The sequence below is a fragment of the Ursus maritimus genome, unplaced genomic scaffold (assembly GCF_017311325.1).
Source record: "Ursus maritimus isolate PB19 unplaced genomic scaffold, ASM1731132v1 scaffold_23, whole genome shotgun sequence".
Lineage (NCBI taxonomy): Eukaryota > Metazoa > Chordata > Mammalia > Carnivora > Ursidae > Ursus > Ursus maritimus.
In genome coordinates, this window is record NW_024424786.1 from 33041622 (window position 1) to 33057842 (window position 16221).

A 16221-nucleotide genomic window follows, 5' to 3' on the forward strand; every position below is an offset into this window, starting at 1 on the left:
TTTTAGGAAAGTGATAGAAGTGTATTTAGTGAAGATACAGAAAAAGCTCTCAAGTGAGAGGGGTCCTGAGAGGGTTGCCAACCATGGCCTTTAGGGTTTTTTTTTTTTTTTTTTTAGATTATGTTACTCACCATAAGGTACATCATTCGTTTTTGGTATAGTGTTCCATGACTCATTGTTTGCATATAACACCCAGTGCTCCATGCAATACATGCCCTCCTTAATACTCTTCACGGGGCTAGCCCATCCCACCACCTCCCTCCCCTCTAAAACCCTCAGTTTGTTTCCCAGAGTCCATAGTCTCTCATGCTTCATCTCCCCCTCTTCTTTCCCCCCTTCATTGTAGGATTGGTCTTTTATAGAAAGCTAACCGGGGGAACTTAAACCTTTTTAACATCTCTATTGATCACACCTTCAGTGATTTACTTCCTTTCCAGGGGCTGGTTATTCTTCGTTGGTCACAGGAGATTATCATAAAGATACCCACCCCACACACCTAGGGCATGGTGGCCCTCCACACAATTTCTTTCTGCAATTGTCTTTCATACTAATAAAGGTACTTGGTCAATAGTCACTCTTTAAAGTGACACATTACTATCTAATGAGACAATAAAAAATATCTATGGTAGGTGGTTGAGGAACTTTGATCTAAATCTAGATGCCATTTATGAGGTATGCGACTTTCTACAAGCTCTTTAATTTTTCTGAGCATACCTCCCTTGTATCAAGGAAGATATTTGGATGAATTGATATCTCATTACATCTTCAAAATTGTATGGAAGAAACACCAATGTTAGAGAGACCAGGCTATAAGATGTAGGACTAAGCATTTTGTACACTTGAAAATATTCCATGAACACACAAAAAAGAGTATATTTATTATATCCTTCAAAAAACATGATTAGGTTAAAAGATTTTTTTTTGTATTAGTTTTAGAAATAATGATCATGTCACAGATAATAGTGAAAATAATTATGTTACTGATCCTGGTCTGAGTTGTCCTTATTGTTTGCTGAGACATGAAGTAAGCATTACTGACCTTTCTCTAGAAATGTATTGCTTTGCCACAGTACTTATGACCCATTTATGGAGTGGTTTGGTGCTGAAGGAGGAGTCTTTTAACCAAAGAAAAATGCTAAAAAAAAAATAATAATAATAAGTGAAAACAACAGAATTTAATACATACATTTGCATCTCTTTGGATTTTGAATGGACTTTTAAAAAAAAAATGTTATGATGATGATCAATTAGCCAGCATATAGTACATCATTTGTTTTTGATGTAGTGTTCAACGATTCATTAGTTGTGTAAAACACCCAGTGCTCGGCCAGGGTAAAGGAGGCAGAAGAACGAATTAGGGAGCTAGAAGATAAGCTGATAGAAAGGAAGGAAGCCGAGGAGGATAGAAATAAAGAGCCAGATGCCCTTGATGGACTTTTATATTAAAAAATGGAAATAAGATGGGGTGGTTGGGTGGCTCAGTCAGGTAAGCACCTGACTCTTGATTTCAGCTCAGGTCAAGATCTCAGGGTCATGAGATGGGGTCCTGCATAGGGCTCCACACTCAGCATGGAGTTGCTTGAGATTCTCTCTCTCCCTCTCCCTCTGCTCCTCCCCAACCCTGCTCTCACTCTCTAAAAAAAAAAAACAAAAAAAAAAAAACCCTAAAATGAGGGACAATAAGTGCTTCTGAGAAATACAAGCTTCTCTTCCTTGTGTGTGTGTGTGTGTGTGTGTATATGTGTAGGTCATGTGTTTGCATGTGTATACGTCTCTGTTGTACATGAGAATGGAAAGTGGACAATGGACTTGTTATTTAGACCAAAGTAAATATAAATATGGCATGTGGTTCACACATGGATGCATTTGCACATGTCATTACTTGTAAAGTGGTGCCTATATTATTTTTTAAATAAAACAAAGCAGAAAACACTTAAATCCATGTATATACTTACCAGTGATGAAAGGAATAGAAGCTTTCCTGTAAACCAGCATCAAAATAAAACAATTAAAAATTTATACTGTGAATACTAAGTTCAGATAGATGCTTTCATTTTTGAAAATAAAATAGTTTTGACCATTAAATTGCAGTTTATTTAATTGAGTAAGCAAGCAAAAGACGTTTTATTAAAAAAAAAAAACACAACAGATCCCCTTTTTTTCCCCTAAAAGTTAAGTTCCCCCCCATATTCTTTAAATTAGAATCTTGAAGCCTACCTGAGATGAGCCAAACAATAGGCAGCTAGAATTTTATTTTAGCAGGTGCTTTTGGGACTTAAATCTCTGAAGGGACTGCCCTTAGGCTTTGATGCTATGCAAACATCATTAATTATATTTCTGGTTCTGTATAGCCCCCTGGGAATTTAGAAACAACTTTAGCAAAGGCTGAGCTTTAATACTTCACTACTGTCACCAAGTTGATCTATGCTAGGAAGAAAACCGAAATTATTCTTATAGCATGCTTTAGCTTCTCTGAAATTATATCATTCTCCTCTAGTCAAAGAGGAAATCTAATGAAACCCAAGTTGACACCTCCTTAATCATTTCTAGCTCCTGATTGTTCATTTTATTTCTTGAAATTTGGAACATTCTCATTCATACCACATTTGGGTATGTTACTACAATTTGATGGTATTTTCTCTTTATTGAAGTCTCATTGATTGCTGTAAAATTCACCCTTTCAGAGTATACAGTTTTTTGGTTTTTAACATATTTCCAGGTTGTTGAGCCATCACCACCATCTAACCCCAGAACTGTGAGAAACCCATACCTGTTAGGTGCCACACCCCTCACCCCCTCTCCCAGCTCCCGAAAACCACTAACCCACTTTCTAGTCTGCACGCTGCCCACTCTGGCATCTCATATAAACAACGTTCTACACATGTGTTAAGTTGTGTGGGGCTTCTTTCCTCCAGCCTAATTCTTTCAAGGTTCATCCATGTTTCTGCTTGTGTCAGAATTTTGTTTCACTTTATGGCTGAATAACATTTCATTTTATGGAATTAACATTCGGTTAATTCATACATCAATTGCATGAACATCTGGGTTGTTTCTGCCTTTTGATTATTGTGAACAATGATGCTAAAAGCATTCTTGTCAACTGCACCTTGCTTGCCAGGCTGCTCTTCTCAGGGAGCATGTCTTCTTCCCATCCGCCGACTACATATAATTCACCATTTCATTGACTTTAGGACTCCATCACCTTCTCTATACTTAGTACATCCTTTATTGAATTATGTTGCTTTTGTTCATATAAAAATTATATATACAATATATAAAATCGACTACATTTGAGACTTCAGGAATAAGACCAATATTTAGGTTTTGTGTTCTCTAAACTCCATATGACAGGCATGTGCAAAAGAGTTGTTTCCTAAATATTCATTGCTGAGTCTTTCTGGCTACTTGAAATGGAAGGTGATGTGCAAAGAATAGTAATTTATTAGATTTGGGGATTTTTTTCCATTAATATATTTCATATATACAAGGATAATGCATTTAAAGGATTTCACCTAGATCCTGATAATTCTGAAAAAGCAGAGAAAAAGAGGTAGCCCCTCTCTTATCATTCCTAATGGCCTGCTAAAAAAAAGTTTGCTTCCAGTCCTTTCAATTTTAGGGGCTATTGGTCTTTGTTAAAATAAATAAGTAAGTATGTAATCCTTAAATAGGGAACACAAAATGATTCCATTGAACTAATGCCAAGACTGCTATCTGGTCACTTTGAGACACGCTACCTAGTCGATAGGCAAAAAGGGGGTTCTCTACTAGTTGGGGTGATTGATTTTGAATATAAAAGGGACAGGTGATCTTTACTATAGAGTTAGGGTAGTGGGGTATGTTCCTGGAATGCAAGAGAGCCTCTGGGAGCACCTTTTAGAATTCTATATCTAGGATTACAAAGTTGATAGAAAACTGTAACAGTCCCCGATAGAAAGAACTAGTAATAATACCTATACTTGGGGAATAAAGGTTTGGGTCACTTCACAAGACAAGAAAACAAGGCACCTGGAATGTTCACTGAAATTAAAGGGAATATAGAAGAGATTATGGAGAAAAGGAAATTCTGTATACCAGCTATGATCCTGTGGCCAGTAGTGCAAGCAAGACCATAGGGGTTATGGCTGTGTTTTTCCTTTGTTTTGATATAAATATATTAACCAATATTTCCACCTCTCCAATTCCCCTGCTTCTTTTTTTTTTTTTAAGATTTTTTTATTTATTTAACAGAGAGAGACAGCCAGCCAGAGAGGGAACACAAGCAGGGGGAGTGGGAGAGGAAGAAGCAGGCTCCCAGCGGAAGAGCCTGACGTGGGGCTTGATGCCAGAACGCCGGGATCACGCCCTGAGCCGAAGGCAGACGCTTAACGACTGCGCCACCCAGGCGCCCCCCAATTCCCCTGCTTCTTAACATAAGATATGGTGAGAAGGTTTGAACTTCTGTCTCAAATTTTTTGCAAGTTATAGGAAATCAAAGGAGTGTGACTTAACTAGAAGGGCCTTAGACCACCCCCTAAGGATAAAATGGCATATACAACTTTGGGTAGCCTCTTTTTCTTTCAGTTGTATGTATGCATTTGTTAGAAATAAGCATGCTTTCACTGTTGCCTTATTTGAAAGTTGATTGTGATTACAAGACATGTCTCGAAATAGCATGTTGAAAGGGATCGGTTATTTGGGATCCTTCTGCCAATGTGGTTATGGCTTGGAACTGCATTTCCCAAATCTTTCTAGTGTGGTTTCAGGTTAGAATTAGTAAAAAAAGAAATTTGCATGAGGTTCAGGCATAAAGCTCCTCTTCCCATAATGTTTATTGTGGTTCTGCTTTTATTACCTAAATGATGATTAAGCAGCTTCGGGAATATGGGGACCACACAGGCTTCAGCAAAAAACCACAGAGGAAGGCCTAGCTAAGTGGGTGGTCTCAGAAAGGTCTGATTGTGCTGGGCCTCAAGTATAAATTCAGACCTTGCTGGCTACACACAGTCTTGGGAATTTAGCAGGTGCCCAGAAACCCCCGTGGATGAAATATAGGATGTTCCCAGTGGGAAAAGCAATGTGGGCCATTTAGAAAGCTCAGCAAATAACAGCAGGTCTTTGGACCTTGAAAAATTACTGATACCTTGTATCTTTAATTATTCGTTCACTTGGAAACAGCTGTACTTTCTCATAAGTGGTGTAATATTTAGTGATGTAATTACTGAGCATGAAAAGGCCATGGTGTCGCAAAACTAAGATTTTCATAGGTAGCTGGATATGTAGTATTGCACCGTAAACACTCTCGCTAATAGATGCTTGCATATGTTAAGAGCTTAGCGAACGTGAAAAGCTGTTGATAGATAGCATCTGATATGGCTCTGTGGGATTCTCTATAATCTTGGCCAAGAAAATCTTGGTTTAGTAAATATAAATGTAATATTAGAGTGTGCTGGAGGGTGTGTGACTGTGCTCCCTTCTTAGCGAATGAAACAACAGAAATGCTTAGGAGAAGCATTGTTGGTCAGAAGTCCAAAGACAAGACTCCTAAGGGAATTAAAAACTGGCGATGATTTGGGCTGTATCTTGTGCAACAAAGAGGACATGGATTTAAGCATACTTTTTAAACCTTGATATTTCCGGGTCAAAGCTTGTAAATATTTATTATCATAGAGAAAAAAATAATATAATAACAAAAAATAATGTACAGCATAAAATATCAGTTACTGAAAAACATTTTGCAGATACGTGCCTCTAATTTCAGTCTTCAGATGTCCCCCTGGGGCATGTGGGTTGATCTCTGCATGACGATGCAGGTGATATATTGGAAAGCTGATTCTGTTTCTGAGAGGACAGAGAAAGATGTTCCATCCCTCTAATAATACTTTGGTGTATAAAAGATAAAAGATAGACAGGAAGACAAATCAAATAGTTTTCCTTGCAATTAAACTATATTCTTCAAGGTGCTATTTAGAAAAAGTTTCCAAATTACTTGGGAGTAGATTGGGTATAGAAGGTAAGATCAGATTGTTGAACTGAACTTAAGACAATGGATTTGATTTTGTATTACTGCTTCCATGACATCCCTGCCTCTCACCATCTCCTTGTACAATCTACATTTTAATTAATGTGAACTATTATACAAATATATATATAATTAACATCTATCAAGGGCTTAAAGTGGTACAGGTACTATTCACAGCATGTGCTCCGTTCATCACTCAACAATCGACGATATGTGTACTATATTCTCCCCATTTTACAGATAAGTTAACTGAAGCCTAGAAAAATGAAGTAACTTGTTCAAAATGCCACTCACTAGCGGGGTACAGAGCTGGCATATGAACCAAGAGAATCTGGCCTCCTCCCTCATCTAGTAATTTACTATGTAACTGAGATCTGTTAAACATTGGAAAGACACATGCTCACACACAGGTGCTTTTCTGGGGTATTTACCATCCCTAAGACGACCTGATAAGACACCTTTAGCATTAAGTCCAAGTGAGTAATCATTGAATGGTACTCTATTATTTAGCAGCAATTTTGAAACTTTAAAATGTTTTCTTCCATCACGGGGTTATGACTTGAATTTGGCTGTATGAAAACCAAGTGTTGGATAAAATCCTTGCGTGTCTGCTGGTAGGCATGCTGCACGTTCCCAATTAGAGCTCGTCCCTGGGGATTTAGATGAATCTCAGAACACTGTAGTTCATGAAGAATCCACCTTTAACCTTATAGCTCTCTTAGCAGCATCTTTTACATCTTTATTTCTCAAACTATAAATCAATGGATTCAGCACTGGGATGATAATGGTGTAGAACACAGAGATAACTTTATCGGTGTTGGGAGAATACAGATAGCTGGGCCGTGAGTAAATGAAGAGAAGAGTCCCCTGGTAGATGGCCACAGAAGTCAGGTGAGAGGCACATGTGGAGAAGGTTTTCTTCCTCCCACTGGAAGAGTGGATCTTCAGGACTGAGCGAAGGATGAAAAAGTAGGAGATGATGATGACGATGAAACAGATAATTTCCACTGAGCTGCCATATGTGGAGAGAAGCCACTCATTAACGGATGTGTCTGTGCAGGATAGCTTAAGCAGGGGAGGGAGGTCACAGAAAAAGTGATTAATGACATTTTTATCACAGTACTTCAGAATAAAGGCGAAGGATGTGTGAACCAGGGAACTCATGTTGCCTCCAATGTAGGACAAGACGATCAACCATAGACAGATGCCCCGAGACATCACAACTGTATACAGCAAAGGGTTACAGATGGCGACATAGCGATCGTATGCCATGGCAGCCAAGATAAAGGATTCTGTATCGGCAAAAGCACAGAAAAAATAAAACTGTAGGGCACAGCCATAATAGGAGATAGATTTGTTTTCTGAGAGGAAATTGAACAGCATTTTGGGAACAATGACGGAGGAGTAACAGAGGTCTGCAAAGGAGAGGTTGCTAAGGAAAAAGTACATAGGGGTTTGAAGGTGGGCATCAATCCTGATTAACATCATCAATCCAATGTTCCCTGTTAAAATCATACCGTACAATGTCAGGAACAGGAGGAATAGGACGATCTGCAGTTCAGGATGGGTCGGAAACCCTAAAAGAATAAACTCGGTCACCAAAGTGTAGTTTCCATCCATCAATTCCATATTCCGTGCTGTTTTCTTTCTATGAGAATTCTAACATCCTAAAATGGTACATTGAGGGAAAGAGAAAAACAGATATAATTACATGGTTGTTTTATTGTTGCAGGGAACAAACAAGCAAGCAAGGACTCCTAGCCCAAACTCCCTTTCAAATAAAAACCCTGAGAGATGCATTTCAGAATTTAGTAACTATCAGATCCCATGGTCGCTAGTTTTATCTTATTTGTTTGATGAATGACTCTGTCTTCTGACGGATAGTTGGTTTCTGCATGTAGGAATCTGATTTTGCTTACTTTTTCTTAACCAGATATAGCATAATAGCTGGTTCAGGGGATTAAAGAAGTAATGGATTAATGGATGGACTAATGATGATATGAAGAGAGGAAAAATACACTTATTACTAAACATAAATTAACTTCAGAGTCTGCCTTAGGATAACAGTAGAGCAATTTGCTCTTTCTTTCCAGGATTTAACAGATAGTAGTATGCTGTACTCCTGGCAGAGCAGTGCTGGTTATATTATTTTTTTTAATATGAAGTAAATGTGATACTAATGAAATGAAAAAAAATGCCAGTAAACATCAGCTGTGAGTATATTCTTGACAGGAAAGAGTTTAGGTGACTCCACAAATCCTATCAAGATAATAAGCCCAAAGAGGGTGCCTGGGTGGCTCAGATAGTCAAGTGTCTGCCTTCAGCTCAGGTCACGATCTCCATGTCCTGGGATCGAGCCCCATGTCGGGCTCCCAGCTCAGAAGGGAGTCTGCTTCTCCCTCTCCTTCTGCCTCTTCCCCTGCTGTACTCTCTCTGTCTCTCTCTTTCTCTCAAATGAATAAGTAAATCTTAATTAAAAAAAAGATACTAAACCAAATGATTAAATTAATCATTTTTCTATTTTTGGCATTTATTAGAATTCTTGGCTTCTAGTGAATGCCTGATGAATATTAGCTGACTGACTGAATAAAGTGGGCAAAAAGTTAGTAATAAGTTGGCTTCTAATTCAAAACTCTTACTGTATATGGCCTCCTCACTGACTATATGTTCTGTGCAAACAAAAATAGTTAGCTCCCATTTATTTTTATGCTAGTATAATTCAGGGTGTTGAGTCTAAAAATTCTGTCAATGCGTGTTTCAGGGACCTCAGAATTTTTTCAGTAGGGAAAAAAATGGAACTTGAGCTTGAAGTACAAAAACTTTTCTCTTAACTTTAAAAGATGGACTTGGAAATACATAAAACAAACAAGCAAAGTATTCCGTGAGCTATGGTAATATTGCCAGGAAGGGAACCAAATTGTTTTGGTTTGTTCTCTCATTTATGTAAAACGTATTCTGTCAGCGACAGTGGTGTGAACTTCATTCGTTTAAGTCATCTAATCATTCAAACACCCTCGGACATGGGCACAGAGAAGCCTAAGGGAACTAGAGGATTAATATCCTGTCATGTTATTTCCTCAGAGGGTGAATGAGATGCAGGACGACAGTGGGACAGTGATTCATTTATTCTTTTGTCTGTTTCCAAAGTCATCAAGATATTTGGAAAAGATAAGATTTTACACTAGAGTTAGTAAGAATTTGTTTAGAATCTCATCTTTCTCACGTGTGAGCTGTGTGACCCAGTGCAATTTAATGGATATATCTTCATCGGTAGTTTAAAAACGACAGGCATCTCAGACGGTTGCTGCATAGGTTACAAAAATTTATCTGTCTGTCTGTATCTCTATCTATCATCTATCTATCTATCTATCTATCTATCTATCTATCTATCTATCATCTATCATCTATGTATGTATGTATGTATGTATGTATCTATCTATCTATCTATCTATCCTTCTATGTGGTCACACTTTAGAGAGACTGACACATGGTATGTAAACAGTAAAGATTAGTTTTAATTACCCCCCTGTTCTCTTCCACTCTTAGCTTATGAGCAGCGCTAGGTGGCAAGACTTTATTAATAATATCTATCACTTACATAATGATTACTACACATAATGCAATATTCTAAACACATTATATATAATTTGTCTGTCACTCACACACACACACACACACACACACACACACACACAATTACAATGCAGTTGTCCTCACAGTCCTCTTTCTTTTACAGATGAAGAAACTGAGGCACAGAGAGTTTGAGAGGTAAGATGCGATAGAAACATGACTGAAACCCAAGCTTCTGACTCCAAAGCCTCGTGATACATTGGCTCTTGTGATACACAAAGCTGCATTCTTATTACTAATTTTGTATTTTGGATGCAAACATTGAAAGTAATACGCCATGTCATTAAGCTACTCATTGATAGGCATAATTCAAGTCCAGGTGTGTCCCAAGCCAACGCTCATGAGAGCGACCATGAAGGTGGTTGGAATATTAAGGGGGGGGGGTGCCACCCTGAGACTGGCTGTTGCTTAAAGCAGGAAGAAATGCTTCCATGTTTACGGAAAAAGCAGGGCATGTGTTCTTGAGAATTTCTGATTGGTCATCTTGTCCATTTAGAGAAATGAGAGAGGTGTGAGTGACAAGGTAGGAGAAGATAGTGAATCTTAGATTCTTGCTTCAAAAAGTAATGAATGAAAAGACTGAATCAAAATACAATGTTTCAGTTGTGGGTGGGAATGCAAACTGGAAAAGAGTATGGAATTTCCTCAAAAAGTTAAAAATAGAACTACCCTACAATCCAGCAATTGCATTGCTAGGTATTTCCTCAAAGGATACAAAAATACAGATTTGAAGGGGCACACACACCCTGATGTTGATAGCAACATTATCAACAATAGCCAAACTACGGAGAGAGCCCAAATGTCCATCAACTGATGCATGGATAAAGAGGACATATATCTTCTTACATGTATGTTACTCGGCCATCAAAAAGAATAAAATCCTGCCATTTGCAAAGACACGGGTAGAGCTACAGAGTATTATGCTAAGGAAAATAAGTCAGTCAGAGAAAGACAAACACCGTATGATTTCACTTATATGTGGAGTTTAAGAAACAAAACAGATGAACATATGGGAAGGGGGAAAAAAGGAAAAAGAAAAAAAAAAGAGAGATGGAAGCAAACCATAAGAGACTCTTAAGGAAAGAGAACAGAGTTGCTGGGGGAGGGGAAAGGAGGGCGGAGGCATGGGTTAAATAGGGATGACTATTAAGGAGGGCACTTGTGATGAGCACTGGGTGTTGTATGTAAGAGATGAATCACTAAATTCTACCCCCGAAATCAATATTGCACTGTGTGTTAACTAACTAAAATTTAAAGAAAAATAAAAAAGCTATAATTCACCAAATTCTTCCCAAATCTATAACAAAACAATCTCAGTATAGAAAATAAATTAATTCAAATTGTCAGGTAGCCCGCCATGCTTCAGTTTTCTTATCTGTAACAAAAAAAAAAAAAAAAGAGCTTATATAAATCAAAAGTATTTTAGACCCCTGTAGAAGTTATGTAAGAAACAATGACCCAAGAGAGATTATGTTGTGAGTTCAATACTAACTGATGAATGTGATTTCTGAACCATTTAGACACAATTCCGTGGTTCTTGCTCTCAGATCCACAGAATCCTGTATTTGTACAATTAAAGCCAATCTAGTAACCACAGAAGCCACTTACCAAGGAAGGAGCTGTTTTCCAATTACCTGCTTGAATCATTTCATCAGCAGAACCAAAGACTTATACATGCTTTCTCGTGTCATTGGGGACCTAATAAATGAAGATTTCCAAACATGCTCATCTCCAAGGGGCACCTAGAGAATAATTAACAGGTTATTGTTATTGTGAAATATCTTTCTAAAAAAATTGGTAATTATAATAGAAATTCAGGTAGTATTAATTTGAATAGGCAATTTTTGTTCTTAGTCATATTGGGGTTCTTTGTAATGACACCTGGAATCCCAAAGGACCCTCTTTATTGTGGAGATTCTTTGGAAATAGTTCAAATATTTGAAAACCTATCACCATTTAATTTTTTTCCCAAAAACTCCATGGAAGCTCAAAAAATTGTTATTATTATCAGTACTGAAAATTGATAATTTTTTCTCACGTCCTTAAAAGCTGAGCACAGTAAAGGTTTCGGTAGAACCTGATTCCAGCAGGTGCTTTCTGAGAAGCTGGAAGGACATACGGATGGGTATCTTTTGCCAGAAAGCATCAAAGTATGGCAGAACCATCCCAGTTATTAAGTACAAGCTCTCATCAACTAATTAGTCTTACATACACAGTATCTGACACAGTATCTAAGAGTGTCACTAATTATATCATAAGCTCTAATTTTTTTCACAGCATAAAACGGGTTTATTAATGACTCATATTTGCAGAGTCTTAGGGAAATCCTGTTAAAACTAACATCCGATGTAAAAATCTAATTCAGGACTGAAAAATGGCCAGGTAACCTCAGTTTAATTGTTTTTAAGGAGAGGAGTTTCACAACTTCAATTCACTGTGGATGTTCTAACTGTTGAAAAATTCCCCATTATGGTGAACTCAGATCTGAATTTAGTTTTCTTCTTTATTTGCGGGGTGATCCTCCCATCTATATGCAAATTTTATTGAAATTATTTTGTTCAGTGGCAGGGTTGATGAACTCTAAGTTAACAATTTAAGCAAAAACGATAGTCATTTTAGCATAACATGGCTATACTGAGAATTTAACAATTAAAATAAAAAAAAAAAGATACTGTAGGGGTGCCTAGATAGCTCAGTCGGTTTAGCGTCTGCCTTCAGCTCAGGTCATAATCTCAGGGTCCTGGGATCGTCCCCCCCACAGAAGCCCTGCTTCTCCGTTTACCTGCTGCTCCCCTTGCTTGTACTCTCTCTCTCTGTCAAATAAATAAATAAAATCTTGAAAAAAAAATTTGCTGTAAAAAATTTTAAAAATTTACTGTGACAATAACGATGGTAATGAAAAAATTGTAAAAATGTTTTAAACTTTAATGATTTTAATGAAACCAATTTTCTATACAAATTTACATTTTATGGTGCAATTATTTAGAATTTCATCCATTAAAAGATAAAAAATACCCACTCCCTTTCCCTATTCCTACTCTTTAAAGAGGAGAGTGATAACCCAACACCACCTGAGTGATCTATTTGAACCCATAGGCAGAGGTCCAAGCCTTTAAGACTGTGGTAAGATGCAGCAGTAGCAGTCCTCTGTAGCAAAATGTTTGGTATCGCTGCCTACTTCCTAGGATTTTGCACCATTCATTATGAGGATTCTAAATTTCCCTGTCATAGTAATCAGGAGAGCTAGAAGACAAGGTGGGTTGAAAGGAAGCTTTCTTATAGTGATAAGCTGGTGGTACTCATTATTCAAGGGTTCTAGAAAAACACAGTTGTTAGGCAAGTAGATACAGTTGAGATATAACTTTCTAACATCAGATCAGCTGCAGCAAGTATGATACTGGCTCTTAGTTTCAGATTTTAGTTTACAAAGAAGGCACTGCAGGTGATATTATTTGCTACATCTGATTTTATATTATCTGATATCAGAAAATAACACAAGACTTTGGTACGTCCCATGTAGGAATTATTGAGAGAAGAAAGAGATATAGTATTTACACAACTCAATAATCTCTCTTATTTCCATAAAAAATTTAAAAAACAGCTTTCCATTTGAGGTAGGATGTGATCACTCATAGTAAATTTTGCTCCCATTAATAACTTTTTGGGGGAAAAAAAGTAAATTAAAAGTAACTTATAGCATAGATAATGCCTATCATCACACTTAACCTGGAAATGAAGAACTAAAACCAGACCTTAACATCTACGCTAAGATTAAGATTTCTCTGTTTTTATTAGCATGACTAAATTGATCTAAGAGTTTTTGCCCAGGCAAATATTTTGATTGTTCATTACAAAAATTTCCACAACAACCCATAGACTCTTCAGCGGAAAACATCAACGGTTTACTCCTCAAATTCTTTGGATCTCTTGCCACAAAATCCTTCTTTGTTTCCACCGACCTGAACTACTGTCTCTTGATCTCTAGCCAATCCTATCAAATTCTTGCTTTGAAAGATCTACCTTAAACCAAATTTCCAATTCTTAATAAATTCTTTCCTTGCTTCCTTCTCCACTGAAACTGTGAAAGCTCCGTGTGGTGTGTTCTCCCTAATTACGGAGACCAGTAAACTCAGCTCTGTCTCATCAGCTGTTTACTTCTGTGGTACAGGAGGGAATCATCTTTTGCATCATATATATAAACTCATATGTTCTGGTCCCGAGGGATGAGAGAACCTTCGAGAAAAGTTATACTTACTTTGAGGTGAGCTGAAACTTACAGATGTCCCTCTAAGAATTTATCAAGTATGAGTACAGGCAAGAGACTGGGAATATGGGCTTTTCTAGAACTTTTGGCAGTTACACAGTGCTGGCATATCAAAAATGAAGATGTGAGGAACCTCAAACGAATGGTAGATTTTCTACTCAAGATATTTCCTAAATTCACAGCTTTAGCATTAATAGACAAAAAGCACTAAAACTTTTGGAAAAACAAAGTGGAATTTATCCCGATTTCTTAGTGCTTAAGATACAAAGACATGCTATGAATTTGGGTTCTGAGAATAAAAAAGTGCAAAAACTTAAAGGGATTTGTCATTTGACCTCACAATCAGAAACCACATTTCCCTGAGAATCTAGTCTGAGAATACAAGTATGGTCCCTGGAACAGGGCTTCAGATGGACCAAAAAACCAAACCAAACCAAAACAAAAACAACTTGCCAAACTTTCGGCAATTGCACACACAGGAATAGTGCAAAACTGGAAATTTGAATGGCCTCACACACGGAGTGATCTTCCTTTCATGGCATTTACCAAATTCTAAAGTTAGTCGGGGTGGAAGATTAAAGATACAAACCAGAAACCTCTGAAACATAGGAAATTCTTTCTCTTCTTGCTGAAGAGACAAAGAGAGCCCAAGCTTTTTTTTTTTTTTTTTTTTTTTTTTTTTTTTAATGATACAAGTCAAGCCGAGAGAGCCCAAGTTCTGAAGTGAAAGCCTGGAATGCCATGCCTTAGAAATAGGAGTGAACTGGAGGTTCACTCCATCTCGCCAAAACTGTAAGGAAGATTCAACTCAGATCGCTTTCTGATTGAATTAAGATTAGCAACCTTAACTTCATCAGAGGAATGATTGAACCGTCTATGGTAGGTGAAATCATCTGGAACATTTTTCTTTGTAGTCACTATAAGGCATGAAATAAGCAAACATATTAACACACAGAGGGTGGGCAAGACTTACGAGCAATAACGAAGGGAAAAAGGCTAGAAGCAAATGAAGATTGAACCACATTTTGGAGTTGGCACGTAAGAACTTTAAAATAATTGTAAAGGTAGGTTTTAAAAAATTTAATTGGAAAAATGACAAAAGAGCAGAGAAATTCACCGAGGAATTGGAATCTATAGAAAATAATTAAATTAATTGAAAAATAGATCTATAATGAGCAACTTATTGAACTAATTTAACTTAATGAATGGTGAATTGAATATTAGGAAACAGGGGAATGAATGAAAATTGATGAGTCAGAGGGCTTTTATTAAGATTTTTTTGCTTAGAACCTGAAACCAATGTGGTATTGAAAGTCACCAGAAAAATACATGCTCTGTCACCCAAATACCTAGAATGCCCACACTGAACCAGTTCTTAAGAAATCAGACTTTCCCAGCAAGTGCTCTCTCCCATTGGGACTGCTTGGGAAAGAACGAACACTTTTTTTTTTTTTTTTTTTTTCCTTTTGCCCCAGAATCTACAGCGTTGTTACATCTTCTACACACTGGATGGCACCAGAGACAGCCATGTAATCGCCTAAGTAGTAAGTTTAAGTCCTGAAGACACCCCTCATCTTCCAGTGTTCTTAGAGACCTTTGGTGTCATTGTTATTTCATTCAACTGAACAGCATTTGATTTCTCATCCTGTAGGAGTGTTTTTCAGATTTCATTATTTTCTTTTAAGAAACACTTCTGTTACTTGGGTAAGAGGTCTCTCCTCTCTCCGCACATGATATTCTGACTTTCAGCCCCAATAAAGCATCATTAAACAGTAAATCCTGATTCTATACTTTCTTACCCTTGGTATCAACACCCCAATAGGTTGAATTAATTTTATGGCAGACCAACTAAAATACAGTTGAATTAAAATTGAACTCATGTTCTAAAAAAGTATCAAATTAGCAAAGATTAATGGTAATTTAACCATAAATCAGTCCTACAGAAACTGTTAAAGCAAAGGGAAAAGCTAGTTTACACGAATAAACAAGTATCTTGTAAGAAAGGAGATTTCTTGTTTTGGGACTGTGACAGCCTAAGATATGCAGACCAGCCATCTTACTGAAAACAATTAAAATAATGAATAAAGCTATTTTGAATCTACACAAAGGCACCAAAGAATGGACAAGAAATTCTATTTTTACCAAACTGAGCACTAAAAAAAAGAAAAATCCTCACCACTTCACTATGTATAAATAATAGAAGCATTTAGAGCCAATGGGGAAATGAATCTAATTAAAGCTGCAGCAAATTCCAGACCAAACTCAACTATAGATTTGATTGACTCAGCCCCTTATCCTAGCAGCTATACAGACGAATTGATCTTAA

At 37.2% G+C, this 16221-nt stretch overlaps 1 protein-coding gene across 1 annotated transcript; it reads right to left on the reverse strand.

The window, feature by feature from the left end:
* Nucleotides 1-6685: 6685 nt before the first annotated feature.
* Nucleotides 6686-7732, reverse strand: LOC103666054 (olfactory receptor-like protein OLF1). The gene has a single exon (XM_008694086.2). The coding sequence runs from the start codon at nt 7628-7630 to the stop codon at nt 6686-6688; it is 945 nt and encodes a 314-aa protein (XP_008692308.1). The 5' UTR covers nt 7631-7732.
* Nucleotides 7733-16221: the final 8489 nt, after the last annotated feature.

What these genes read in the sequence shown, in the direction of transcription:
- LOC103666054 (XM_008694086.2), bottom strand. Translation starts at nt 7,630, where the DNA reads ATGGAATTGATGGATGGAAACTACACTTTGGTGACCGAGTTTATTCTT.